We start from the raw sequence: 25,347 nt of genomic DNA, 5'->3' as shown, positions 1-25,347 counted from the left end.
ACAGAATGAACGCCAGAAATTACGTCGGCTCGCGACGGGACTGACAGTTATACCCCAACTCAATACCCTGATCGCTTATTTTCTTCTGATGTGTCCTGACCTGGTTAAACGTTTCACATGTTTTGGCCATGTGCATTTATCTCTCCTCCTGTGTCTACAGCGAGAACCCGTCGAATTAATCCATAGACATTGATTGCTTAAGCTCCCACATATGTGCAGATCTCTCGTAACTATCTGTTTACTCGTAGTCGCTATTCCTATCATAGTATACCTATGGATACTGGTCCATGCTATAATAAGTCCATAGTCAGGCTTAAGTACATATACATAGATCTATATAATGTCCAAGACGAGCTAATCTCTTACCAGGCAAGGAAGAGATTAGAAGTAGCTGGAAGGCGAAGCATTTATTCAATCACGTTAAAGCTGAGTGGTGCTTCGGGTATTGAGAAAAAAAGAGGACAAGGTCAAGGAACAGGAGAAGAGCAATAGCAAGAGGGAAAAGGGGAAAGGGGACAATATGCAAAGCACGAGAAGGGAGAAAGAAAAGCAAAGAGCAAAAGAAACAGCAACCCCCTTCATCACCCTCATAATCAATCTCTCCTTGTCAGTTTCCATCCACAGTAAAACCCCCTACTAGATGTGCATATGGCAAGATGGAAGACAAGAATGAAAAAAAAGATGATGCAGCAAGTCCAATTGCAAGCAAAGTCTTACTCTCAACCACGACTCCACACTCATTCTCTCAATTCGATGAAAAGAGAAGAAAGGAAAAAAGAAATATAAGAATTGAAAAGATGTCAAGATTGTACACTATGAATCGGGTCTCGTTTTCGAAAGGTTCGAAAAAGTAAAACCAGCCGTGATAAAGTGAAAAAAGGGGAAGTCCTAGGGGATAACCGACCAGTCGGAAAATGCAAAGGACTGAGACCGATTAAAAACAAAGGCGCATGGCTTTCCTCACGGGGAAAAAACAATGGAAAATGACGAAAATGAAGAAATCTTTTTGTGAACCAAGAAAATGGAAAACGTTGATCATTAACTCCTAAGGACTTTCTATGCTGTGGATTCGCCGTCCTTGACAGATGGGGTTTTTGAGGGACGACGCTCCGCGGCCGCGGGCTGCGACTTGGTGAGCATCGGGGAAGTGGGGTTTGACGGTGGCGAGGTAGCCATGTTATCCCGATCTTCAAGGGCAGCAAGCGCGCTGGGGAGGGTATTAGCATGGGAGGTTCTGTAGGAGGAAAGCGTTGGGAGTTGCGTACCTGAAAGCATTCATGGAAGAGTTGTCTTCCTTTTTGCTGCCGGTAGGAGTGCCGGTGCGGCTGCTGGAGGCGCTGTCGTCGCTTCCACGGACTAGGCTGCCACCGGGACCGAGGTTCTTGCGACCGCTATTGGTGCGCGAGCCGAGAAGGCTGGAAGGACCGAATGACATGGGCTGGTTGGTGTTGCGAGTCGCACGCAGGCGGCGGAGATCGTCACTGCCAACCTTGCTAGAGGCGTAATCGGGGGGGAGGGGCCTGGTTTCCGTATCCGAAGCCGCGGGCATCACCGCGACCCATGGGGATGCGGCCACCGCCTCCGCGGTTGCTGGACTGGCGCTGGCGCTCGGCTTCAGCGGCTTGCGCGGCACGGGCAGCCTGTTTCAAGGGTTAGATACGAGACATAATGAATGACAGAAACGAAGGTTACTTACAGCCTCGCGAATCTCAACGATGGTCTGAGGACCCTTATCGGCATCCTTGGAGTTCCAGCGTGCGGCACGCAGATCGATAATATCCTGAAAACCGTGTTAGTATTTTTTTTCTTTCCTTTCTTTCTTCCCACCTCACAGAGAAAGAGGGAGAAACTTACCAGAAGCATGAAACGGAGACGGCTGGGCAGGTTGGGTGTCTCAACCATCAGGTGGATGCGAGCAAAGTAGGCGTCCATCATGGCAGGTCCCTTCTCAGAGGCATCGAGACTGGCACCGATGGTGCGCAGCAGACTGGTCAAACTCTCGACCTCGGCTTCATCGGGGATACCCTCGTAGTCCACAAGCTTCTTAACACACTCGTGCATGATACGCTCTGTAAGCATGCCGAGCTTGTACAGTTCACCAATGAACTTGACGAGACCAAGACCACGACGCTTAGCGGCGGCAGCGATGTAGTATTCGTCAGACATCATTGCAACCTGTGACAGATTATTAGTACAGGGACATGAAAACGTTTAGCCGCTGATCGACATACCTCTTCAGTAGTGCCCTCGGGCTTATCAGGCAGGTTAGTCTTCCAGCCACGCTCGAACTCTTCTTGACAGCGGTTGAGCAGGTACTTCCGGAACAGACTTCCACCAGCAACAACGGTGCCATTTCGGTCACGAATGTTCTCATCCTTAATCTCTGGGCTCATGCTCTCCAGCATGCTCTTACAGAACTTGGCGTACATAGGGGCCCAGTGAGCCTCATCAGTAGCCTTCTCGAATGTGAGTTGGATGACCTGGCGCAGAGTACGACCGTCGGACTCGTCCTTGGACTGGGAGACAATCGCGAGGATCTGACCGGAGATACGGTCGAAGTTCTCCGGTGTCATCTTGTTGAGAGCAGCCTTGACCTTGCGCTGCACGACATCCGGTGCCAAATAGCCGCCATCACCACCAGGGGCGGGACCAGCACCTTGGCCAACGCTGCGAGGCTTCCAGCCAGTTGCAGTGGTTTGAATTGCCTTCAGATCCATGCCAGCAGTAAGAGGCATCGACTTGTTTTGCGCCTCGTCCCCTCCTCGGCCACCGTGCTTCTTCTGTCGGCTGTCGGTACGGGGGCCCTTGCTCGAGCTGCCACGAGGAGGAACACCGGCAGAGTTTTGGCGAATATTGCCAATAGGACCCATGCCACCAGGGCCGCCCCGTCCGAATTGGAAGGAAGCATTGCGGCTGCCCATCGCTCCGCTGCCCATAGGGGGCATCTGACCAGGTCTGTTGAAGCTGCCCATGGCGGGGAAAGGTCCTCCCGGACCCATGGTGCCGCTGCGAGAGCCAGCACGGCTACCCATGCTAGGAGTGCGGGCAGACTGGGGACGGGAAGAGTCGGTGGCATCACCAACTGTGTCCCGCAGACGGAGGTCCCAGTCGACAGAGATCTTGTCCTTGAATGCGGCCTGGAACTGTAGCAGGAAGTCCCGGTCGTAGTGGAACTTGCGACCTTCGGGCGCAGCAGCGTTCATCTCTGTACTGGGAGGAGTGATGGTCGATGGGTAAGTGACCTTGCTGAGGTCTTCCAAGAACTTGGCATTCTGCAAAGACTTCATGCCTGCGGTTGCTTGCAGGGGCTCGGTGGGCTTGGGGGTATCGAGCTTGAGGCCAGCGGGCTTCTTGGGAATGGCGCTGGCAGGCTTGGCTGGTGGGCCCATGTCAGATGAAACAGGAGTAGCAGCACCGCTGTCGCCAGGGGTGGAAGACTCGGTGGCACCATAGCCACCCTTCTTGAGCGCGGCAAACGCATCCTTGTTGTCGTCCTGGGTGGCGTCGCTGCCTCCGGCACGAGCGGCGTTCTCGCGGGCAATCTCGCGGGCCTCGGCCTCAGCCTCGGCCTTCTTCATGTTGGCCTCGTAGTTCTCAAGTTCCTCGCGCTCCTTGCGTGCAGCTTCTTCCTTCTTAGCTTGCTTGGCGCGGTTGTAGTCTTCCTCGGCGGCGCGCTCCTTGGCTTCAATCTCGGCCATTTCACGCTCGATAGCATCAAAGTCGATCTCATCGTCATCTGCGGGGGCGGGGGCGGGGGCGGGGGCAGCAGCCTTCTTGGGCTCTTCAGCAGGGGCAGCAACCTCTTTCAATTCTTCGGCAGCAACCACCTTCTTGGGCTCCTCGACGGGAGCGGCCTTATCCTTGATACTAAGATCTTCAACGGCAGCCCGGACAGACTCAGTATCATCCTTCTTGGCATCGGTCGACGTGGCTTCAGTGCGAGAGGCCTCATCGGCCAGACGCTGCTTCTGAGCAGCCTCATCCTGCTGGATCTTCAGGCGAACAGCATCCTTCAGTTCCTGCTTCTTCTCCTCGTCGGTCTTCGTGGCATTCGCCTTGCTCTCGGTACGAGTGTGCTCAGACGCGCTGGCAGTGCGAGGTGGAGGAGTGGATGTAGGAGGAGGAGTAAACTTGACGGGCGAAGGGGAGGCGCGAGCAGGGGGATGCGGGGTTCTTTTCGAAGGTCTTGACTGAGCCGCTGTTAGGGTCCTTGATGATGATTGGACTCTTCTTGGCTGAGGGGATGATAAAGTGAGGCTTGGGGGCGGGGCTGTTGGATGCGCGGCTGCCAGAGTGGGTGTGGCCAGGAACAGCAGGACCAGTGGGTGCCGGTCCTTGGCCGAGGCTCGAACCTGGACGATCAGTAGATACCTGGGAGGGAGTACGTGAAAGTGGTGTCGCCTGAGGCATGGGGTTAGGGAATTGCTGTCCCATGTACTGAGGGTTGTAGGGCATGCCAGCAGTACGAGGCTGGGGAGACGGCGGGCCCATGTAGTAACCAGCGTTCGGGTTGTAATAACCAGCGTAGTTGGGATCGTAGGCGTTGGGGAATGACTGTTGGAATTTAACCATTGTTAGAATCTGTTCGAACTGGCCACTTTCAGGCGCAAGATCCACGGGGTACTCGGGAGAGTATGTAGGGTTGTCTTTGCGCCTCCAAGTGCTGGTAAGGTTTCTTTGGGGACGACGCCAGGGATTCTGGGAAGTACGAGAAGGGGGGGATCTCACAGCTTGAGGGCCCATGTGTTGACCGTAACCGTAGGGTTGCTGAGGCATCTGGGGGTGTGCCATCGGAACCTGGTTCATCTGAGGAGTGGTGGGGTTAACGTTGGCCAGGGCAGGGCTGCGGTTGGCTTGGTGAGGCGAGTTAGGGTAGGGAGCCAAAGGACGACCCTGGTTCGAGCCGTGAAACTGGGGACCCATGTTAGGACCGCCTCGCGGCTGGTTGGGGGTCTGACGGAAACCGGGGTTAGGAGAGTATGGCATTTGTTGTCCCTGGTAGCCGGGTTGGGAGTATCCGCGACCGCGACCACCCTGGTAGTTTGAACGTCCGGGGCCGCTGCCCATGTGGTTGCTCATATCGCTGTGGGTGGATTGGGAGGACTCGCGACGCAAATGCTGAGCACCGTGTGCAAGAGAAGCCTGTGTAATCGAACCCATCTATGTGAGCAAAAAACAACAAAAAAAAAACAAAAAAACAATGAGGACTTGGCAAAGTCGCGCACAAGTGGTGCCACGCTCCATACACATTTGCGCACAAAGAGCACGCAAGGGAGGGAGGGATTCAAGAGACTTACGTTAGCATCGGCAGATTCTCCAAAGCTACCGAAGTTCGGTACATTTCCTTGCGCCTGGTAAGTCGATGGAGGTGGGCGACCGCCGCTGGAGGCGGGCTGGGGAATAGGCGAAGGAGAAGTCTGAGGAGAAGTCACCCGGGGGTTTGTCGAAGGGGCACCAAGTCCAGCCTGGGCCTGGTTGGAGACAGGCACAGCGGGAGCACCCATGTTGGGAGAACTCTGCTGGAAACCGAACTGAAGACTGTTGGGCCGACTGGCCGGGCCACCACCGTTGGGCATGTAGCCGGAGGTACCGCTCGAGGTGATGGTCACAGATGGCTTGCGAGAGTGATCGCCGGAGGGAGCAGCCGAAGCAGTGGGGGCTCCATTGACAATGGTCACGCCAGAAGAGGCCGACTGCTGAGATTGATTTTGCATGGGTTTGCCGTTCACAGATACGGAGCTCGACTGCCCATGTTGCGCTGAACCGCCCACGGTGACGGGTGCGGCGGTAGAGTCCGTCGCGGACTTCTTAGTTGCGTTGGCGTAAGATCGGGCTGGCGCCTGGGTGGCAGCCAGGGGGGTAGAGGATGCGGGCTGGGTCGAAGCGGCGGGAGTAGCGGTGCTTTGTCCTTGGTTGCCCGACTGAGGAGGGTTCGAGCTCATTAGACAGGTTGTACGTCTAAACGCGCGAAGAGGGAGGAAAGTTCGAGAAAAAAAGACGAAGGTGATGTCAGTACGCGGAGGCGTAACAAGGCCACATCCAAACCTAACTGCAGGTTGTCAAAGGGATGAAACTTGATTAAGAAAAAGGGAAAACGAGTTTCCGAAATACACAGAAGACCAGGTACGCAGCAAGAGCGGCGTTTTGGTCGACAGTGTTATGTTTTAAAAGGGTTGATTTAAACGGTAGAAGATGGTGGGAGGAAAAAATTCCAGGGAAAAAAAATATTCGGGTTTGTGGAAAACGAAAGGGCAGAACGAGAGAGAGAGTTGTACCGTCGACCAACGTACCTTTGAATGTGATTAATGTGTTTTTATAGGATAGATTCTCTCGAGAATCTCTAAAAACAATGAAGTCAATGAAATTTCAGAAAGACAAGTGAGAGTAAAATAGAATGGGAAGGTTGAGAGTGATGGTCTACAACGCCACCCGGTACAAAGAATCTACTTTGCTATGTACATATATATGTAACTAGTTAACTAGTAGACTAACTTATATAACTAGTCATAATGTGAGCTCTAACCGGTTGGATAATATTATATGACTCTACTTGTAGTTATTGACTCTATTCTTTATTCATCTGGAACCGGATAGACCATCCAAATGCCCCATTTTCCCCATTTGCCACTTATGACCCCATACTATCTACATCTACATCTACATCTACATCTATATCTATATCTATACCAGATACTTATAAGGTACATATGTACTTAGCTAGAGTATCTAGCGAAGTACACTGTATACATGCTATATCCTATATCTCCTTATCATCTAAATGCACCCCTAACTCAATAATCCTCAATAATAGTCAAGGCACAGGGATATCAAATATTTCCCCATATCCCCCGTCCTTGCAGTGCATCTGCGTGAACTCTTTTATGCAAGGCTATTCCTCCGACCGGAGGGATTCGGCTTGACATCCTCGGTTGTTCTCAGTGATATTTGAACTAACATTCAGTTCGAGTTCGATTTAAGTGTTATTTAGCAACGCAAAAAAAAAAAGAAAAGAAAAGAAAAGAAAAATTCTCCTCCATGCAAATACAGCATGTCTCCCATCCCTATCTCTCACCTAGCAAGAGCAAAGCATTCAAGTTCTATTTTGGTTTTTCTTGTTCTACTATAAACCCCCCATGTTAAAAGCGGAACATCTCCGCGGACAGACTTAGGATCGGTCGTGCCCGCTTGCGCGCGACCGGGCGATCTCATCGACAGCTCGCGCCGCGAATTCAGCACCAGATGAGGCCGAGGAATCTTGCCCGCTATTGAACCAACCAGATGTCCATCCACTACTAGTCTTTCGTTCCGAGCGACGTCCTAGATCCTCATCGTCAACCACCTCGAAGGAGTTTTCGCTGCGATTCTTGCGCAACGGCACACCATAGGCAAGGTCATCAGCTTCGAGTCCACCGCGAGGGGTGCTCTGCTCTTCTTGTGCTAGGGTTGATCGGAGGTGATCTAGCAGCTCTCGCTGCGAGGAAATAAAGTGAGCCTTCTCGGCTCCAGACATAGACTGCATCTGGCGCTGGAGGAGATTGCCACTAGCTGAAAGCTCCTCGTCCCGCACTTCCCGAGTCTTTCCAGATGTAGCCGTGCCCACGGCGGCACTGAGAACAGAAAACCAATCATTTGTGTTGGCAGGCGCCCCGGCAGCACCGGCAGCTCCGGCAACGGGGATGTTGAACCGCGATAGTAGCGACTGGGCGTAGGAAGCGGCACCAGGCTGAGGGGGTGTCGAGGGGCGCTGCGGGGGTAGACCCAAAACTTTCTGCCGGATCAAATCGATGGCTTGGTAGAAGTATTGAAGGCCCAGTGCCTTGGCCCGCTCATGAGTGTGGCCGATCATCTCTTCGATCTCCCGCTCATGGTGTGTCAAGAATGGGTCCACATAGTCTTGGTACAGTATACGAGCCCCTTGCGTCTGGGGGAGGACGAGATAAGCCATGAAACCGAGGCGGAGCCAGCTGTAGAATGGGAACCTGGATAATTATCGAGTCACGATTAGCTTGTGATCCTGTTAAAACGGAGCTAGTTGAATTATACCATCCGATGATAAACACCGTCCAGGATTCAGCCAGCAGAATGACTGAAAGTACGACCCAGTACATCAGCCATGGTGCAAGTTGTGAGGGGTCAGAGGAACGAAGAGCTTTGTAGGAAGCGAAGACGGGGAAGAGGATCGTGATAACCGAGCTATAGAAATAGATCTGCGTTAGCTTGCGGACCCCTTCTTTCGAAGGTATATATGATTTAAACCTACGACAACAAGTCCGCAAAGATTCCAAACATGATGAAGCCTGGGTGGATTGAAGATGTGAAAAAAAGAAAATCCTTGGGGGATTTTTAGTCTTCCAGTCAGCCCCGCTGATCTGAGACGAACACCGCAGTTGGACCAAAAAAAAAGAGGAGAACAAGGCAACAAAGATAGTTCAGGGGTATGTGATGATTAAAAAAAAAGAAATCAAATAGTAGAAATCTGTAAAAATAGAAAGAGCACACCTAAATCACTTCCCGATAACTCCCCTAAGAGATGTGACTACTTACATTTCCCCTCTGCGCAAAGAATCAATGTGTGTTGACGTCACGAGGCACTTTTTTGCTTTGCATTGTTAATGATTCAGTCATTCATGTGCGTTGAAGACAGTGTAGTATAGCTTGGATGTATATCTTGATATACTTCAGCTATTTTCTTAAAAAATTCATGTTATTATCTTGAATATGGTACAGGAGATACAAGCCCGACAAGGCACACGTCGCTAACGAGTGGCCCAATCACCCGACATGCCTTAACTAGTTCCTTTCTACCTATTATGGCCCGTTCCTCTTTCTCTTCCAGCATTTCCTTTTTCCCTAGTCCTTACTTCTACTCTATCTTATATACACCGCTGTTAAAGTCGTGAATCCTGCATTGTTATTCCCCCGCACGTTCAACTACCCCGGGGGACCTCGGGAACTCAAACCATGTGTATCGCATTGATCTCAACTGCCCACCCCGAATACTCGTTGATCATAATCAACAACAGAGATGTAAGTATATCCCCACGCTGAGCAGTGGAATTCCAAGCTTAACATATATCTAGGAATTCCTCCATCGTCCCACATCATCGCCAGACTGGTGGCCGGAGCCAGCCTCACATGTCCTAGGCTCACGAGACCTAGCCCGATCTACACATGGCACTTGGATGGGGGTCACTAAGCATGGGAAGGTGGCAGTTCTTACCAACTACCGTGAAGACACGACCGGCGCAGCCATCGGAGTCTACAGCCGGGGCGTCATCGTCAACAGTTGGTTGATCGGGTCCATCGACAAGCGAGAGGATACCAGGGAGTTTGTACAAGGCATCGTGGCCAGCCCAGAAGCAAAGCAGGTGGGTGGGTTCAGTCTAGTGTGTGGACATATCAACGAGCCCTTGGCCATTGTCTCCAACCGTTCCACAGACATGGACCAGATCACCTGGGTGGCAACGGAGAAGAACCAGACGCGAGGGCTTAGCAACACAAGCTTTGATGACAGAACCTGGCCAAAGATTATTGATGGAGAGCAGTTGATGGAGGCTGCTATTGCCGAGCATGTGCAAAAGGGAGACGGGGAGGACGAGGATGCATTGGTTGATCGTCTGCTGCAGGTTCTCAGCACTGATAGTCTGCCACGACTGTCAGAGGAGGAGGCCACAATTGAGACGTACATCCATCATCTGCACAAGACTATTTTCGTTCCTATCATCGGTGCTTCAAATGATCCTGATCAAGCGGCAGAGAAAATCGCTGCAGCTCGGGTAGAGGATGAGACCAACACCCCAACAAACGGACCTCCTGACCAGAGTTATACTTGTGGATCATATGGGACACAGAAACAGACTATTCTGCTGGCACGACCGGATGGGCGGGTCCGATATTTTGAAAGAACGCTGTATGACAATGACGCTAAGGCTGTGCCGATCGGGCAAGGCGATCATTCATTTGAATTCAACATCACACAGTAGCTTCTTATAAGCTTAGTGGATATGCTTAGACCCCATAATTGATTAATGATACATACCGTTCAAGAGCTTCAGACCAAAACCTACCCAGGTGCCAATGCACGTGACAAGCAAGCTGAAGACACCCAATCATCGATCCAGGAACCCAATTACAAAATGAGTAGGCGGTAACTTTCTGCTAAAAACTGAGGTTAAATTGAACTTTAAAGATATCTTTTCGCCCTTCGGGGCATATGGTCAAATGAAAATATACAGAGAAGATTAGCATGGCCCCTGCACTAAGGATGACACGCTCAATCAAAGAGAAGCTACCTATTTTTTTTTTTCCTTCGAGATCATTTATTAGCTTCAAAGAGTGGGCTTGTCTTATTGCTGCTTCTTCTACATTACGCTTTTTGGAAGTCACGTGGTTCACTTATTGGAGTTCGAATCCCATGTAACGCGAATGTAGTTGAAATCAGCAAGTGCTCCCCTCGATCGCCTCATACCCGGCCCATCTCAGTTTGAAAACAGGGGGAAAAAATAAGCATAAACAAAAGCATAAAGGATCGGTATATTGCCCCTAGGGGCATGACCAAATTATTGAGAGATGATGGTAACTGTATGCCTTTCTGAACATCAAGTACTTTACAGACGTATCTGACTTATTTAGGCATTTTTGCCCGGCGTGCTGGGCTATATTGGCCGAGATATGGTGATACGATGTACTCGTTTCCTATTTGCAGCTGAATTGGAGTATGAAACACGTTGTCGACGAATCCAATTATATAGATCTCACGATGTATACCTAGACCGTGTGTCAGACACCGCCCTTATATTCTGCCGATACTACATGAAGAAAATTTTTATCTTTAACATAGTTTAATCTATATACCTCTTATTTTCCGTTGCAATTACACGGCCGTGATCCACCGAGTGAGCCATTTCTTAAGATCTGGTTTTTAAGTTCTCAACTACAATATAACAATGGCCGAAGACACTAGCGCTGCCTGGCCTATCGCCGATGAGGCCCTTGCCCAGAGCCTCCTCGACCTTGTGCAGCAGGCCGCTCATTATCGCCAACTGAAGAAGGTTTGTATACACTTTCACTGGGTTTAAAACTTAAGCTAACCGTCGTTTTTAGGGCGCTAACGAATGCACCAAGTCCCTTAACCGGGGTACCAGTGAGCTTGTGATCATGGCTGCGGATACTAGCCCGCTCGCTATTGTCCTTCACTTGCCTCTTTTGGCCGAGGACAAGAACGTGAGTTGAATACCGTAGAGCCCTACACCGAAGATCTCGACTGATCATCTAAATTAGGTTCCCTACGTTTACGTTCCTAGCAAGATGGCTCTCGGCCGTGCTACTGGTGTTTCCCGCCCCGTGATTGCTGCCTCTATCACTACCAACGAGGCCAGTGACCTGACCGCTCAGATCCGTGCTATTAAGAACCAGGTCGAGCGTCTCATGATCTAAGATGCCCATCTTAGACATGATCGGGAGGATTGGATACTGAACCATTAGTTTTGGGAATGGCTAAAACTACAGATCACACCAGAATTAGCCAGTACGATAATTAATTGGGACTTCCAGTCTAATTTATTTGAAGTAAACTATAAGAAATTAAGGGCAGAATGTGTATTTTAAATATTCCGTTGGAAAGTGCATGTGATAGTTCAAGACAAAGACAGTAGGCCCAATTTTATCGAAAACATGTGGTCTGTCCATTTTATAGTTGCCATTGTCTCTGCCTTGGCACTGGAAATCTTACTCTGATGGATTTGATTTGAGCACACTGGCTTTCAAAGGTCCTTCAAAAGTCCCAAACATCCCCTGAATTTCTATTAATCGGGTTATCAGTTATGCCCGGGATTAATCAGAAATGTGGATAATCTGGCTTCGATATGAGTTTCCCTGCTTTTGCAGAGTTCATTTTGGAAAATTATGTCGGGGGATCCAACAGTTGTCAACCCTAAATGCCACAAGATGTTTCATCTTGAGCATTTCTCATTTACCGGCGCTTCATTTCGGCCACTACACCCAAGATGGGTTAGCCTATTTCGTAAGTGTATTAGAATAATTTATTTTAGATTGCCTCTTTTTTTCACGGTAAGACTCGTCGAAACTAGTGAAATGGAAGTTGGCCTGACTTTGGAGCCCTTTAGTGCTCTCATCTCCACATGTTGTCAGACCATGGGGCTAAGCGTTGACTGCTAATCTCCGATGTATATTGGGTGAGAGTGTGGATAATATGGGGCTTTACACAGCCTTGGACCGTTCTTGGTCAGTTGTGCCTGACCTAGTGGCTTTTGAGAAACTTGACCGTTTATTCGGCTCCTTCGGTGGTGAAGAGAATCCACCGTCTAGAAGGGATATCTCCTGAAGGCGTCAGGGTTAGCGTCTCCCGGTATCCCGGTCATAATTAAGCCGAATGATTTTCCATAGTGGCTCTATGAGAGGGAATCCACACTGTCTTGGATTGCCTATGAGTCCGTTCCATAGACCAGACGCTATTTGATGCCTTCGAGCAGGGAATGGCTATATAACAGGCTGTCCCCGCAGTTTCATCGTGCATACATTCATTCACATTCATTCATACTTCAAGACTGGTCTCTTGATTTCCGTTCTTTTACTTCTATTCCATCACATTCTTTTCCGTCAAACTCGACACTCACTCTCTTTCACATTATACATTTTTCACAATGAAGTTCACCAACATTGTTCTGGCTGCCAGCGCCGCAAGCGTCGCCTACGCCTACCCCCGAGGAAGAGACGCTGTTCCTACCAAGCAGAGCGCTGATCTCAAGAAGCGTGCCAATGGATTCACTTGGGTGGGTGTTAGCGAATCCGGTGCCGAATTCGGTAGCAACATCCCCGGTACTCTGGAGCAAGACTACACCTGGCCCAAGACTTCCCAGATTCAGATCCTGAGAGATGCCGGCATGAACATCTTCCGTGTTCCCTTCTTGATGGAGCGCCTGGTGCCAACTAGCATTACCGGCACCCCGGATGCCACTTACCTGGCCGCCCTTAAGTCCGTACGTGATATGTCTATCGTGGTTATTGATTTCCCCCCACCTAGGTCTAACAGTTCCATGCTATAGACTATCAAGTTCATCACCGACAGCGGTGCCTATGCCGTCCTTGACCCCCACAACTACGGAAGATAGTAAGTTAACTAAAGCTAGAATTTCCTACCGTTATTGTATGATACTAAAGCTCTATCGACAGCCATGGCAACATCATCACCTCGACCTCCGATTTCAAGGCCTTCTGGAAGACCGTTGCTACCGAGTTTGCCTCTAATGAGAAGGTCATCTTCGACACCAGTAAGCTATTACCCTATGGTCAAAGTGACACTATCAAACCATCCACTAACACCACTCTAGACAACGAGTACCACGACCTCGAGCAGTCCCTCGTTCTAGACCTGAACCAGGCCGCTATTGACGCCATCCGTGCCGCTGGCGCCACCAGCCAGTACATCTTCGTCGAAGGTAACGCCTATTCCGGTGCCTGGTCCTGGACCACCAACAACGACAACCTCAAGGCCCTGACCGACTCCGAGGACAAGATCGTCTACGAGATGCACCAGTACCTTGACGGCGATAGCTCCGGTACCTCCGAGACCTGCGTTAGCGCCACCATCGGAAAGGAGCGTCTCCAGTCCGCTACCACTTGGTTGCAGGATAACAACAAGAAGGGCTTTATCGGCGAGTTCGCCGGTGGTGTCAACGCCAACTGCGAGGCTGCCGTCGAGGGCATGCTCGCCTACATGTCCGAGAACAGCGATGTCTGGATGGGCGCCGAGTGGTGGTCCGCCGGTCCCATGTGGGGATCTTACATGTACAGCTTGGAGCCCAGCAACGGCCCTGCTTACTCTACCTACCTCCCCATCCTCGAGAAGTACTTCGTTAGCGGCACTGCCTCTACCCCTGCCTCCTCTTCATCCACCAAGACCGCCGCCAAGACTTCCACCACCACCGCTGCCCAGACCACCACCACCGCCGCCGCCATCGAGGTCACCAGCACCCCCAGCAGCAACGTCCAGGTCCCCAGCTCCGTGCTTGAGTCTTCCAGCTCGACTGCCTCCGCTCCCGCTGAGACTTCCGCCGCTGTTGTTCCCGTTGTCTCCACCACCGCTGCCGCCCCGACTACTCTCGCCACTGTCACCGCCCCTGCCTCTGCCACCTCCACCGCTAAGCCCTTCACCCAGGTACCTACCGCCAGCCCCTCTTCTGGATCCGTTGCTAAGCACTACTACCAGTGCGGTGGCATTAACTGGACTGGCCCCACTGTCTGTGAGAGTGGTACCACCTGCGTTAAGCAGAACCCTTACTACTACCAGTGTATCAACTAAGGGATGATCTTGTATTGATCAAGCCAAAAGGGGAGATTTTATTGATTGGTGGCTTGGTGTGAGCGTTTTCTTTCAGTGTTGACTACTATTTACACTGCTCTTATACTTCACTTTTACTTTCTTCTCGATTTAATTCGACTTTTCTATATAAATTCAATTTGGATGTGTTACCTCTCTGGGCCTTGATGTAGTTACATAACCGGTTTCCTATCTTTCTAGAAACAACTGCGTTTCCCCATAATGTTCTATTATGGGTGTTTTATTCTTTTGTAGACCCAAGACAGGAGTAAAGAATGTGAAATTCGTCTTATAGTTAGTCCTGAAAGATCAACCTGGAATCTGATTTGATGAAATATGTCAGTGTCTACTGCTTCGATTGGTGTAAATCGAAGACTGACATCTCGGGTGTGAACCCCCATGAATCAATATAAAAGATAATTAAAGTTGCATTCGTTACTAGGTAAATATATCATTCTCATCATCATTATCCATAGGCGCATACCCCGAAGAGTAACTCTGCCGGGAAAAAACCGATACAAATTAAGCATTGAGGCAGATCTCGGTCATGGTTATGAAATCTCGACCAGAGAACAGCAGAAAGAATATACATCGCTTATCAGCATTAGAAAACGAAGAAACCCCCCACACCCAACAAAGGGACAGATCAAAAGGCAACCCAACCACCCGAACCACGAACCACCTCAAGCATCCTCAGCCTGGTGCAAACGCACAGTAACCAGATCACCAGGCGCACTAGTCAAAGTAAGACCATACCGAATCTGCTGATCAGGATAAACATCCTCGATCTCATCAAAGCGCTGCAAAAGCCTCACAATAACATAACCAGCCTCAGTAAGCGCAAACTGCTGTCCGATACAGATCCGCGGCCCGCCATTGAAGGGGATATACTCCCATCCAGGCCGACGACTCGCCCAGCGGTCAGGCTTGAACTGGTCAGCGTCAGGGCCCCACAGATCCTTGCGACGCTGCATAACATGCGTCGTGTAGATAACCGACTGGCCCTTGCGGACGTAGACAGGGTCTTGGCCGTCCGGACCGCCGCCACGCGGGATGGTCGTGTCGCGGGTTGCGTTGCGGCGGTTGAATGGGACAACTGGGTACAGACGGAGGACTTCGTTCATCACGTATTGCAGGTACTGACAGGATTTTAGGGTTGCGAAGGTGATGTTCTGGGGGTTGGAGTAGGTGCCGAAGTTGGAGATGACTGTCTCGCGGAGTTTAGTGAAGACTTCTGGGTGTCGGGCTAGCATGAGGGTCGTCCAGCTTAGGAGCGAGGCTGTTGTGTCACGGCCGGCGAGGAGGATGTTGAGGAGCTGGGAGCGGAGTTCGATTGGGTCGCGGGTTACTTCGAGGAGAGCTTCGAGGAAGACGTAGGATGATTTTTGGTCAGGGGAGGCTTTCTTTTCGGCTTGGGAGGCTGCGAGCGCGTTGGAGACGACTTTGTCGACGAAGGAGTGGACTTGCTTGTCCGAGAATTTGGTTTCCTTACTCTCGGCGAGGAAGGAGAGTTTCTCGAAGCGGCTGCGCTGCGCGCAGACCCATTGGGACTTGTCGAAGTAACTGGCGAAGGAGTCTTCGGGTCTGCTCAGGTTGTTCAGAGCGCCAAGCTGGCTCTCAACGCTTTCACCGAAGAGGAATTCTGTGGCGGAGTCGATGGTCAAGCGGAAGAAGATGGATTGGATGTCGGTTGTGGCGGTCCATCCGTTGGCTGCGACGGGTAGAGCCTGCATGGCCTTTTGCACATGCTCCTCTTCCAAATCCAATTGACTGATCTGCTCGCGGGTGAACTGAGGCCGAAGTAGCCCACGGGATCGGCTCCACTCCTCTCCATCGGCGGTGAACTATAAACAGTTAATACCCGGATTGGAGATAGAGAATAAGGCATCGCATATGACTCACAATGCCAGTGCCTAGCAGCGGATGCATGCTAAGTCGACGGACAGAACCAAGCTCAAAGTCCTTGAACTGTGTAGCCAGGAGAGCCTGGATGTTCTTGGGGTCGATAGTGAAAATGTGGGTGCGACCGAGGTTGCGGATGGAGAACGTGGTGACGTAGCGGTTCTCCTGATCACTGATGACCTTGACCCTCTCCTCGGCCAATTCAGGTACCAATTTGGCCTTGTCTGCTGCCAGGGACTGTTTCAGGTTGTCAATTCCCAAAGGATCCTTGCACGGGTACAATGGCACACTGCCACAACCCAGGCTCTTAGCATTGCGGGAGTGTTGCCATGAGTTGAATACCATACGGATGACCTGCAGCACGAGGGCTGCGGCCGCAAAGCCCAAGACGAATGACAGAGCCATGATTCTGTTCTGTCAGAGAGTTTGGACTTTCCAGAGAAATGCAAGAAATCAGGGTTGTTTTATAACAATGCAACAGCCTCGGGTCCAAGCATAAGTGGGGAAACCCTCCGTAGCAAGGATTGGGTATGATCGTCAAGAGCTAGGGTTGACGAGCCAATGGCAGTCATAGTGGATGTCATATCCGATCCGCAGTTCGGTCTTCGCACTCCATGCAATTTCTTCACCGATCTGGATCTCGGAGTTGTTACTTGGTGTGTGTTGAGACCCGAGTTTGTGTCGGAGTCACCGTGTCTTTTTGTTATAGGTCTCCTATTCTCATAATCTCTAATTCTAGCTTTCCTCCGAATGTATCACCCGAGGTTATAGCGGGATAGAAGAAAAGCTAGGGGAGGTCTGTGTGTCAGAATCCAACGAGTTTCCCGTGTGACATGAAACGTGCTGGAATGTGCACAATTTGGATAATCAACAATTATCCAACAATTATCCAACAATTATCCAAGTTGTGAAAATATGCAAGTTGATATTGCAACGTTATATATGCAATGGCCTTGGTGACGTGCAATTACCTGCAGGGCAGTGGGGAATCCCTGTCGCATTAGCGTCCGGTGGTTGGGCCGAGGTTGTCGATGAGTGATCAATTAATTGTAATCAAGTTGTAATCAACCTCAACGTCCACTGTTCTCTCTGAGAATCTCAACAATTTAGACTACTACCATTTTAGCTCAAAACTCCAGATACAAGGACCCGGGATGGACATGTTATCGTCAAGATCCTACCTGGAACTGTCAGAAGAAATATCAAACAGGGAAAAACGACCTCGAAAGAGACCCGAAGCACCGGAGATCCCCGACCAAGTCACTGACAGAAACTCGGCTACTCCGGATTGTCCCGTGCGGAAAAGAGGCCGACCGAGATTAGAGGCTAAAGATGCCAGTGCCATCGAGGTAGATCCCGATCGGTCACTACGTTAGAAACATCGTTGACCAGCTCCACAGGAACGGCGTCTACAGATCCGACGGGCACAACGCACTTATCGTCTTAAAAAGGAGGTTACCATACAGACTCTCCGATCCCGCGTCGATGTACTAGAGCAGACACTAGAGAATGTATCAGATCTTCTAGACAGAGCCCATCGCGATGCAGTCACTCACCTCAACGACGATCCAACTGCTCAGCCAAGCGTGGACTATCTCGCTCTCACACGAGAGCTCATTCTAGCAGAAATAAACAGGACCCGACTCACCTCCGAAAACAACAATGACATCCAACTCGAGCAAACCAATGGTCCATTGAGAGACATGGACACATTCGGCTATGAAGTGTCACACATACATCCCCAGAAGGATAACCCCAACATCCCCTCTTCATCTTCATCTTCATACCCACTATACAACCGCGCCCGCTCCCCATCCCCACTAATAAACCGCATCCTCCCAACAACAACAATCTACACCTACAGCCACCAAGAATCCAATCTCTCCCGCCGCCTCCACAGATTCAGCCTCGAGCACACCTATCGCTGGCTAGCAGATCCCCGCAGCGATCCCGCCCTGCTAAGCCGCGTCTTCGGACTCGTCCCCTGTATCCACGATATGGCAGGCATAAGACGGGGTTTCCGACGCATGCTACAATCCGAGATCGGGAGCAGGCTCGAATCCACCAAGATGCCTTTCTACACGCTCGGCGGGGCGGGAACGCATTTCCCCCGCTTGGACGGGGACCGAAACCTCGTGTACCCGGAGAATAGTCGAAGACCGGGGAAGATTCTACGGCGGATGGAGCGGATTTTGCAGCGGGGCGGGATTCAGGATTGGGATGAGGATTGGAGTGGGGATCGTGAGCCTGTTGCTGGTACTTTGGAGGGAGGGGCGGGTGTGAAGCAGGTGAAGATGAGTAAGGAGGAGAGGATCCGTTCGATGGATCTTGATGGGGAGTGGTTTGATTGTCATGATGTGCAGGGGTATTTGGAGCATCGGGGTCTTGCGCTTGACGGGTCGGCGGTAAGAGTTGCTGTTCCCGAGAGCTTGGTTGGGGCTTTGTATAGATTTTCGCCGGATCGGTCGACTGTTTCTAGTCTCTATACTTCGTCAGCTGGGACTACTCCTGTTGAGAAGACGGAGTCGGAATCACCTGCCCCATCGTCGTATACTCTGGATATAGAGTGTTTCTTTGACTGTGAGTTAACGATATGTTTGCTCCTTGTGCTTTTGTCGACATCACTAACCTGAGCCCAGTACTTCTCGCAAACCTCAGAATTCTCGGCCGCGCGCCAGGCTTCCGAGTATGGGACGTAGATGCCGCATTGCGATCAGCGATCTCCCGTCGCCCTTTTGGCTAGTCGGCACACAAAGATTAACAACTGACCTGTCCTTCCATAAATATATGGAGGACTTCACGAGCCACGACAAAGATCATCTACATATATCAAAGCGAGTAAATCGAACACAAGAATCTGAAATTGAACTCCATTACTGGCATTGTTCTGGGGTATAGCGTAGAAAGATCCAGTAGAGCAAAAAAGAAAGGAAGTCCATCAAATCAAATCACATCAAAATCGCATCACATCAAGGACCGCCGAGGCCACGCGGGAGATGAATCCCGTCCAGGAAGGTTCGAAGAGTTTTCCAAGAGTTAAACCCAGCACGTGCTGGGTCCATCAACAGTGTCCTCGTATATGAGCGTATCGGCGGTTATATCCCGATCTCATCCGATCGTCTAGCAGCAAATCTCACAGCACTCGAAGCAAGCGATACCGGCGCAACTGGGATGAGTTAGCTTTCTTGTAATTTTATTGTGCGCACGACCGAATATGGTTCTGATCGGCTTGGATTCGGAGGAGGGGGGATAGAGGGGAAACATACACTCCGCAGCAGATACCACCACCGCCACCACCGCGCAGCTGCATTTGTTCTTGGCTGGCCTAGAAGCGATATGAGTTTATTTTTGCTCTGGAAATATGGGTTATTTAAGAAGATATGGGGGTATAAACATACCGGCTGTTCAGAGACGACGTTTTGGTTGCTTGAAGGGGCAGCGGGGCTGGTGGGCTGCATGGTGACGGTGTTGGCGTTCCAGCCGTCAGTGGCGGGCTCATTGGCCGGGGCGGACTTGAAGAAGTTGAAGTTGAACATTGTGGGTAGGGTTGGTAGTATGGTAGTATGTGTATAGGGTATAGGGTTGAAGGTAGTAAGGTAATGTAGTCCGGTGTATTTAGGAAGGTATAGAAAACAAAGAAAAGGGGAGAAAGAAAAGAGAACACGGCGCTATATGTAGTTTTTTCCCCAATAATGTGGAGGATCAGCCGAAAATAAGAAAAGTAAGGAAAATGAAACAATTAGCGCCCGGAGATTACACCGTACTCGCATTCCAATAATTTCCAGGGCTAAGCTGTGTTGAGGTACGCGTTGCTAAGTTTAGGGGACTAATCAGAACGATGCTGCCTGGGACCAGGCTTTGCAGGATACGTAGCCATGGAGGCTGGAGGCTTCATGTGTTCCCATTCTATATTCTATATTTACTTGTGGAAGTGTGGCTATGTATTCCCAATCCATATACTATATTCAATTGCACAGCCTCTTTGAGAGCTTGTTCTCTAGAGAAGCCATGGAACTTTTCAAAAATCCGAAATCATCTGGCCCTTCAGCCCTTCAGCCCTGCAGCCCTGCGGGTTGCCAAGGTCTTGGCACACGGCTTGTATTGGACGGGTATTTGTATTGTGACATATTCGGTATGCAAAGAGATGAACTGACCTCATTTGCACATACCTTCTATGCAAGGTTGACTGTAGATCGTATATAATAAAAATAGTATAGAAGGGGAGTATAGCAACAAATCTATATCCATCACAGTTTTGAAAGAATCCCGTCCGGTTGTAAAACCGAAAGATAACATTTCTGAATTTCGCTGATTGTCCGGCACCTGCTTCCGATTAGACTTTTTTCTTCCTTTTATGCATTTCCAGAAGAAACAATCGCTTACCCGGCCAGTGCCATGGTGATCCGCAGTTCTTGGCGGAGGATCCGAATCGCCAATTCAACACCCTCTTGTCCGTTATACTGTATTCCGTCAGCTTCAAATAAAATAATAAGCAACCAGAGAAGAAGCAAACACATACAGCCAACCCCCAGAATGGGATCCTTCCAATAAAACAGAAGCTAGCCCCCAATGCCAGAGCCTTGAAGATATCCGAGCCTCGTCGGATACCCCCATCCACCGCAATCGGGATGCGATCCTTGGCCACCGGGGCACAGACCCGCAGTGCATCCAATGTCGACGGCACGCCGTCCAGTTGTCGGCCTCCGTGGTTCGAAATGACGACGCCGTCGATGCCGTATTTGATGGCCAGCTCTATATCTTCGGGGGATGTTACTGCCAGTTGTTAGTGGAACTGTGACTGCTTTACTTGATTCACTCGACAACGTAAACATACCACCCTTAAGCCAGATCTTCAGAGATGTATGCCGTCTCAACCAAGGAATTGTTTCCTCCCAGTCCAAACTGGGATCTGCAAAACATCAGCATACCATCCATAACCTAACACCAGCTCCACAGATCAGCCTCGCAACACATACCGTAATCAGTGCGGTTCGAGTGATCCGCTCCGTGGCTGAGGATATTCGGCCACGACATATCATCAGGGATGGTATACTCATTTCGGTATTCGTTGATGCGCTTGCCTAACACGGGTACATCAACAGATAGGAACAGTGCCTTGTACCCGGCCTCTGAAAAAAGGATATTAGTTCGGCCTAGTCAATGAAACCATGAAAGAATAGCCATTCACGATAACGACATACTCTCCGCCCGCTCTAACAACTGAAGCGTAATTGCCCGATCCCGCAGTACACACATCTGCATCACATACGGATTGCCGGTCCCCTGTGCAGCGACGTCTTCGAGCGGATAATTCGAGTATGAAGATAGGCCCATGCAGAGGCCGAATTTTGCCGCTGCGCGCGAGGTCGCGAGTTCGCCGTCTGGGTGTGCGAGTTTCATTGATGCAGCAGGACTGAAACCGAATGGGAGTGATACCTGTTTGAGTATTAGAGTTGGCACAGTTATGTTCGTTTCTGCGGGGAAAGTAGAAGGATAACATACCTTACTGCCAAGGAACACGGTGGTTGTGTCGATTTTGTCGACGTTGATTAAGATCCGGGGACGGATCTTGTAGCGGTCGTAGGCTGTTTCATTCTCATTGAGACTAGACAATTGTTAGGGAGATGGACTAGTCGCTGCATTTCGAGATTCCATACGTGATTAGATCCATAGCTCCTCCATTGTAGTAATCTATTGATGTCAGCGCTGGTACAATGAAGCGCTGTTGTTAACTGTTCATAATACTCACCTCTGACCATCGGAGCCAGCCGATTGCTCCCGATTTTCTTCAGATCAGCAATGCAGCATACATCTTTGGAAAGGGTCTCTCCGCGGTGAGCCATTGTACCGCGTGTGTTGGGATGTGATTATAGAAATTGGGTAAGAAAGCTGGATAGAGTAAGGCGATGACAGCAGAGTTCAAATAATAAGGATCCCCGACAACCTCTTTCCTTTCGAGGTCATTCTACATTGCCAAATTGGGATGCACACAAGGAGCTTCTCTTCACTATAGATTGGTTTCTGGGTTGGTTTCCTATCGTGGAAGAGGGTCACCGGAGTCGCTTGCTAGATTGAGATTCCGTGGATGGTGTCACGGGTTAAGGATGTTTAATTGCATAGAGCTTTTATCAAATCAACTATCTACGACCTATACAAATATAGCGCCAGTGCCAGCCATGCAAGAGCGTCGAGGATATCGTGGGCTAGCCGAGCGTGCTGGGCCCAAGCCTGGTCAGAAAACCTCTGCGGAAAGAGAATTAGAGATGCTTATGCGACTAAGGTCACTTTCTTCTAGGTATTTGGAGCGAGAATCGCGTAATTTTTGGTCATGGTTAACAATCACTTCTAACAAGATCTTCAGTGTGCCCAACTGTGGTAATCATTCACTAGGGGTAGAACTGGGCCAAACGAGTTGAAAAAAAAAACCAAAAAAACCAACGGGCCCAATTTTGCTTTACAATAAACAGAAGTGATGTCGGTCGGATCAGAATGGAATTGACGTTAAAAACGGAAGAAAAAGACCCGTCAAGAGCAAGTGACTCCGGAGATAGGCCGATAAGAGATCTCATTTAGGAAGGTGATTCCGAGTTTGGCGGGGTTGGCCATAACCGACTTGAACATTTCCAATATGGGAATGATAGCAAGAAGCTCCTTCTTAATTGAATCTATATATCAAATCCTTCGAGAATGGTGACATCTAAACGATCATGGCCCCGCCGATCCCATGCGCTGGGAGGATGCAGCACCTGCAGACGGCGGCATGTGAAATGTGATCAGAAACGGCCCGTTTGTCGTACCTGCCGAGCCTTAGGCGTGAAATGTGAGGGATATTCCGATCAGGTCCTGTGGATACGCACCGATAGCGAGGAGGGGGAGAGTACTCGTGGGACTCGCCGGTATCTTTATTCAGGTACACGATCCTGACAGTATGAGACAAATTGGATTAGTGTTAACCCACGTTTTAGAGGAATCCAGACTTTCTATGAGCACTGCGCTTGGGTCGGACCTTATATCAGGCTCTATTGATGCATCACTGGCAGAGGTTGACTCAAGACTGCGAGACCCTGAACGGTCACTTGATGGTGACATTGTCATTGGACCCTTCGCGGTTCTCGATTTCTCTTCAGCACAAAAGCCAGTGGGAGAATTGGTGCATGAAACTGAGCTTTCCAAGTCTGATACAAGTTCTGCAGTCGAGGCCGATGAGACTGTAGCTCCTGAGAAACTGCAAGAGCCTCCTCTCTCTCCAATACTTGATTCTCTGTCTCAAATTGATGACTTCCTCCATTGGTCCGATCTATTGAGCTTTGGCCTAGAACAGACAGAATTTACAACAAACGGTGCTTCGAGTATGCCGAATGATTTATCCTTTGATATGAGCCAAGAGACGGGGTTGTTACCCGTTGACTCAAATCACATTGAGGATCTACTGCAAACTTTCACAACGCAACAGACACCAGCAGATCTTATTTCCGCTGATATAGATGCACTGAAAGATGCACCGTGTCTGCTTAAACATTTCCAGGATATGGTGATTCCACACATAATGGCCATTCCATGTCGACAAAAGTCGCCTTGGAAGATTTTGAACGTGCCGGCGGCGGTGGTTACATATAGTGACTCGACCTTTCTCGGGACGGAAAGGATCAGTCATGCCAAACTTGCAAACTTGTATGGGTTGCTTGCCTGTTCTGCTATTCACCTTGTTTTGAACCCCTCCACAATATCGACAAAGCCGGCTGAGTATTGGTGGAAGACTGCCAACCAGGCGTATCTGCAAGCTAAGGATCATATGCAAACGTCTTTGCATTCAGAAACCCAAGGTTTAAAAAAAGCAAAATATAAAGACCAACTGATGGCTGCATGCATTCTCATACAGTACACGGTGAGTTTTCCATTTCACATTAATTGACTGACTCTGACTTTCACAGATCATGTCCGGCCAACAACAACACGCCCGATGTTTTATGATTGATGCAGAGCGGCTATTACGCCTTCGAGGACTTTCGAAGACCCGAATTTCGAAAAAGGCACGGCTTTTGCATCACGTCTACACCTGGCTAAGAATAGTCGGCGAAAGCACATTTGTTCTACATGACTACAACCTCTCCTCCTCCTCCTTCGAAGCACTTGGATCACGATTTCAATCACAATATACACCGAACTCGGAAGAAATGGGAAACACCGAGCCAAACCCCCGGCTGGACGATTTCCTCCGCCTCGAAACGCAGAACTCGGATAGTGACCTGAATATCGATGAACCCAAAGACCAAACTTCGGGACTTCACGACATCCACCTCCAGGACTCGCGAAGTTATCCCGAAACATTATATAAGCAAATTTATGGCATCCCAGAAACCTGGCTTAGCCTTGTCTCGCAAACAACGAGACTTGCCAACGTCTTGGAGACATTCCGTGTTGCCCGTGAGGCGGGTCAGACCATGAACCTAGAAGCATGGGAAACACTACAGCGACGTAGCACGCGACTGGAGAATATGATTTGCTCTTTCAGTCTAGGCCGAACAAGAGCCGGAGTCTTGGAGCTCCACGCCGACTCAAAGCCGCATGGGCATATGGTGGCGGCATTGAATGCAGCTCTAGTAATTTTCTTTTACAAACGAATCCGACACACCCACCCTACTGCTCTGCAGGGTCATGTTGATAGTGTTATTGCAGCGCTTCAAGCGTGCAGTGCTACATTGACTCAAGATGATCCCATCGGACCCGGGACGGCGTGGCCGTTGTTTATCGCAGGATGTGAGGCAATATCAACCGCAAGGCGAGAGGCGATCATGAGCCTGTTGGATAGGGCGAGTTCAGTATGCGGATTTGCCGCTTTTGGAACGGCTAGAAATATTATAAATGAAGTGTGGCGCAAGCAGGATGAGCATCTGACTGCGAACCGGGGTGAATCGATGCCATCGTGGGTTGATACCGTTAAGCAAGGACATACATGGCCCTTGTTTTGTTGACCCAGCTGGCTATTCTCGTCTTCACTATATTATACGATTCGTATTACGCACTTCTATGACGCAATGAAGAAGATGATTCCAAGATTGTATATTCAATAAAGTACGTGGATAGTACATATCACATTCTCATTCCGA

At 50.0% G+C, this 25,347-nt stretch overlaps 11 protein-coding genes across 11 annotated transcripts; 5 read left to right on the top strand and 6 right to left on the bottom strand.

The window, feature by feature from the left end:
- Positions 1-1,056: 1,056 nt before the first annotated feature.
- On the bottom strand, positions 1,057-1,435 carry N7537_004732 (uncharacterized protein; the record flags this gene model as incomplete). Its single annotated transcript, XM_056895789.1, has 2 exons — positions 1,057-1,207; positions 1,266-1,435. 2 exons carry the CDS (start codon positions 1,433-1,435, stop codon positions 1,057-1,059), a joined length of 321 nt encoding a protein of 106 aa, XP_056755537.1.
- A 58-nt stretch (positions 1,436-1,493) lies between these two features.
- N7537_004731 (putative eukaryotic translation initiation factor subunit eIF-4F) lies at positions 1,494-5,942 on the bottom strand (the record flags this gene model as incomplete). The annotated part of the gene is made up of 7 exons (XM_056895788.1): positions 1,494-1,640; positions 1,697-1,780; positions 1,855-2,175; positions 2,232-4,130; positions 4,192-4,554; positions 4,729-5,142; positions 5,298-5,942. The coding sequence occupies 7 exons, from the start codon at positions 5,940-5,942 to the stop codon at positions 1,494-1,496; spliced, it is 3,873 nt and encodes a 1,290-aa protein (XP_056755536.1).
- A 1,223-nt stretch (positions 5,943-7,165) lies between these two features.
- Positions 7,166-8,424, bottom strand: N7537_004730 (HVA22/TB2/DP1 family protein; the record flags this gene model as incomplete). Its single annotated transcript, XM_056895787.1, has 3 exons — positions 8,261-8,424; positions 8,044-8,193; positions 7,166-7,979 (listed from the first exon to the last, which is right to left on the bottom strand). The coding sequence occupies exons 1-3, from the start codon at positions 8,287-8,289 to the stop codon at positions 7,166-7,168; spliced, it is 993 nt and encodes a 330-aa protein (XP_056755535.1). The 5' UTR covers positions 8,290-8,424.
- A 471-nt stretch (positions 8,425-8,895) lies between these two features.
- N7537_004729 (NRDE family protein) lies at positions 8,896-9,983 on the top strand (the record flags this gene model as incomplete). The annotated part of the gene is made up of 2 exons (XM_056895786.1): positions 8,896-9,027; positions 9,081-9,983. The coding sequence occupies exons 1-2, from the start codon at positions 8,962-8,964 to the stop codon at positions 9,981-9,983; spliced, it is 969 nt and encodes a 322-aa protein (XP_056755534.1). The 5' UTR covers positions 8,896-8,961.
- Positions 9,984-10,946: 963 nt separating this feature from the next.
- Positions 10,947-11,436, top strand: N7537_004728 (uncharacterized protein; the record flags this gene model as incomplete). The annotated part of the gene is made up of 3 exons (XM_056895785.1): positions 10,947-11,051; positions 11,104-11,223; positions 11,281-11,436. 3 exons carry the CDS (start codon positions 10,947-10,949, stop codon positions 11,434-11,436), a joined length of 381 nt encoding a protein of 126 aa, XP_056755533.1.
- Positions 11,437-12,662: 1,226 nt separating this feature from the next.
- On the top strand, positions 12,663-14,320 carry egl3 (putative extracellular endoglucanase/cellulase; the record flags this gene model as incomplete). Its single annotated transcript, XM_056895784.1, has 4 exons — positions 12,663-12,998; positions 13,065-13,129; positions 13,192-13,289; positions 13,350-14,320. 4 exons carry the CDS (start codon positions 12,663-12,665, stop codon positions 14,318-14,320), a joined length of 1,470 nt encoding a protein of 489 aa, XP_056755532.1.
- Positions 14,321-15,021: 701 nt separating this feature from the next.
- N7537_004726 (cytochrome P450) lies at positions 15,022-16,645 on the bottom strand (the record flags this gene model as incomplete). The annotated part of the gene is made up of 2 exons (XM_056895783.1): positions 15,022-16,182; positions 16,241-16,645. 2 exons carry the CDS (start codon positions 16,643-16,645, stop codon positions 15,022-15,024), a joined length of 1,566 nt encoding a protein of 521 aa, XP_056755531.1.
- Positions 16,646-17,394: 749 nt separating this feature from the next.
- Positions 17,395-18,983, top strand: N7537_004725 (bZIP transcription factor; the record flags this gene model as incomplete). The annotated part of the gene is made up of 3 exons (XM_056895782.1): positions 17,395-17,589; positions 17,641-18,820; positions 18,880-18,983. 3 exons carry the CDS (start codon positions 17,395-17,397, stop codon positions 18,981-18,983), a joined length of 1,479 nt encoding a protein of 492 aa, XP_056755530.1.
- Positions 18,984-19,309: 326 nt separating this feature from the next.
- On the bottom strand, positions 19,310-19,799 carry N7537_004724 (uncharacterized protein). Its single transcript, XM_056895781.1, has 3 exons — positions 19,639-19,799; positions 19,507-19,565; positions 19,310-19,406 (listed from the first exon to the last, which is right to left on the bottom strand). Exons 1-3 carry the CDS (start codon positions 19,774-19,776, stop codon positions 19,361-19,363), a joined length of 243 nt encoding a protein of 80 aa, XP_056755529.1. The 5' UTR covers positions 19,777-19,799; the 3' UTR covers positions 19,310-19,360.
- An 820-nt stretch (positions 19,800-20,619) lies between these two features.
- Positions 20,620-22,083, bottom strand: N7537_004723 (alpha-hydroxy acid oxidase; the record flags this gene model as incomplete). Its single annotated transcript, XM_056895780.1, has 8 exons — positions 20,620-20,700; positions 20,760-21,013; positions 21,075-21,149; positions 21,217-21,369; positions 21,442-21,676; positions 21,743-21,845; positions 21,898-21,931; positions 21,990-22,083. The coding sequence occupies 8 exons, from the start codon at positions 22,081-22,083 to the stop codon at positions 20,620-20,622; spliced, it is 1,029 nt and encodes a 342-aa protein (XP_056755528.1).
- An 844-nt stretch (positions 22,084-22,927) lies between these two features.
- Positions 22,928-25,212, top strand: N7537_004722 (Zn(II)2Cys6 transcription factor; the record flags this gene model as incomplete). The annotated part of the gene is made up of 3 exons (XM_056895779.1): positions 22,928-23,150; positions 23,188-24,125; positions 24,172-25,212. The coding sequence occupies 3 exons, from the start codon at positions 22,928-22,930 to the stop codon at positions 25,210-25,212; spliced, it is 2,202 nt and encodes a 733-aa protein (XP_056755527.1).
- Positions 25,213-25,347: the final 135 nt, after the last annotated feature.

The sequence above is a fragment of the Penicillium hordei genome (genome assembly GCF_028827395.1).
Source record: "Penicillium hordei strain IBT 12815 chromosome Unknown utg000002l_segment0_segment0, whole genome shotgun sequence".
Classification (NCBI taxonomy): domain Eukaryota; kingdom Fungi; phylum Ascomycota; class Eurotiomycetes; order Eurotiales; family Aspergillaceae; genus Penicillium; species Penicillium hordei.
The sequence above is the reverse complement of the archived record's forward strand: the minus strand, read 5'-3'. Positions and strand labels throughout refer to the sequence as shown.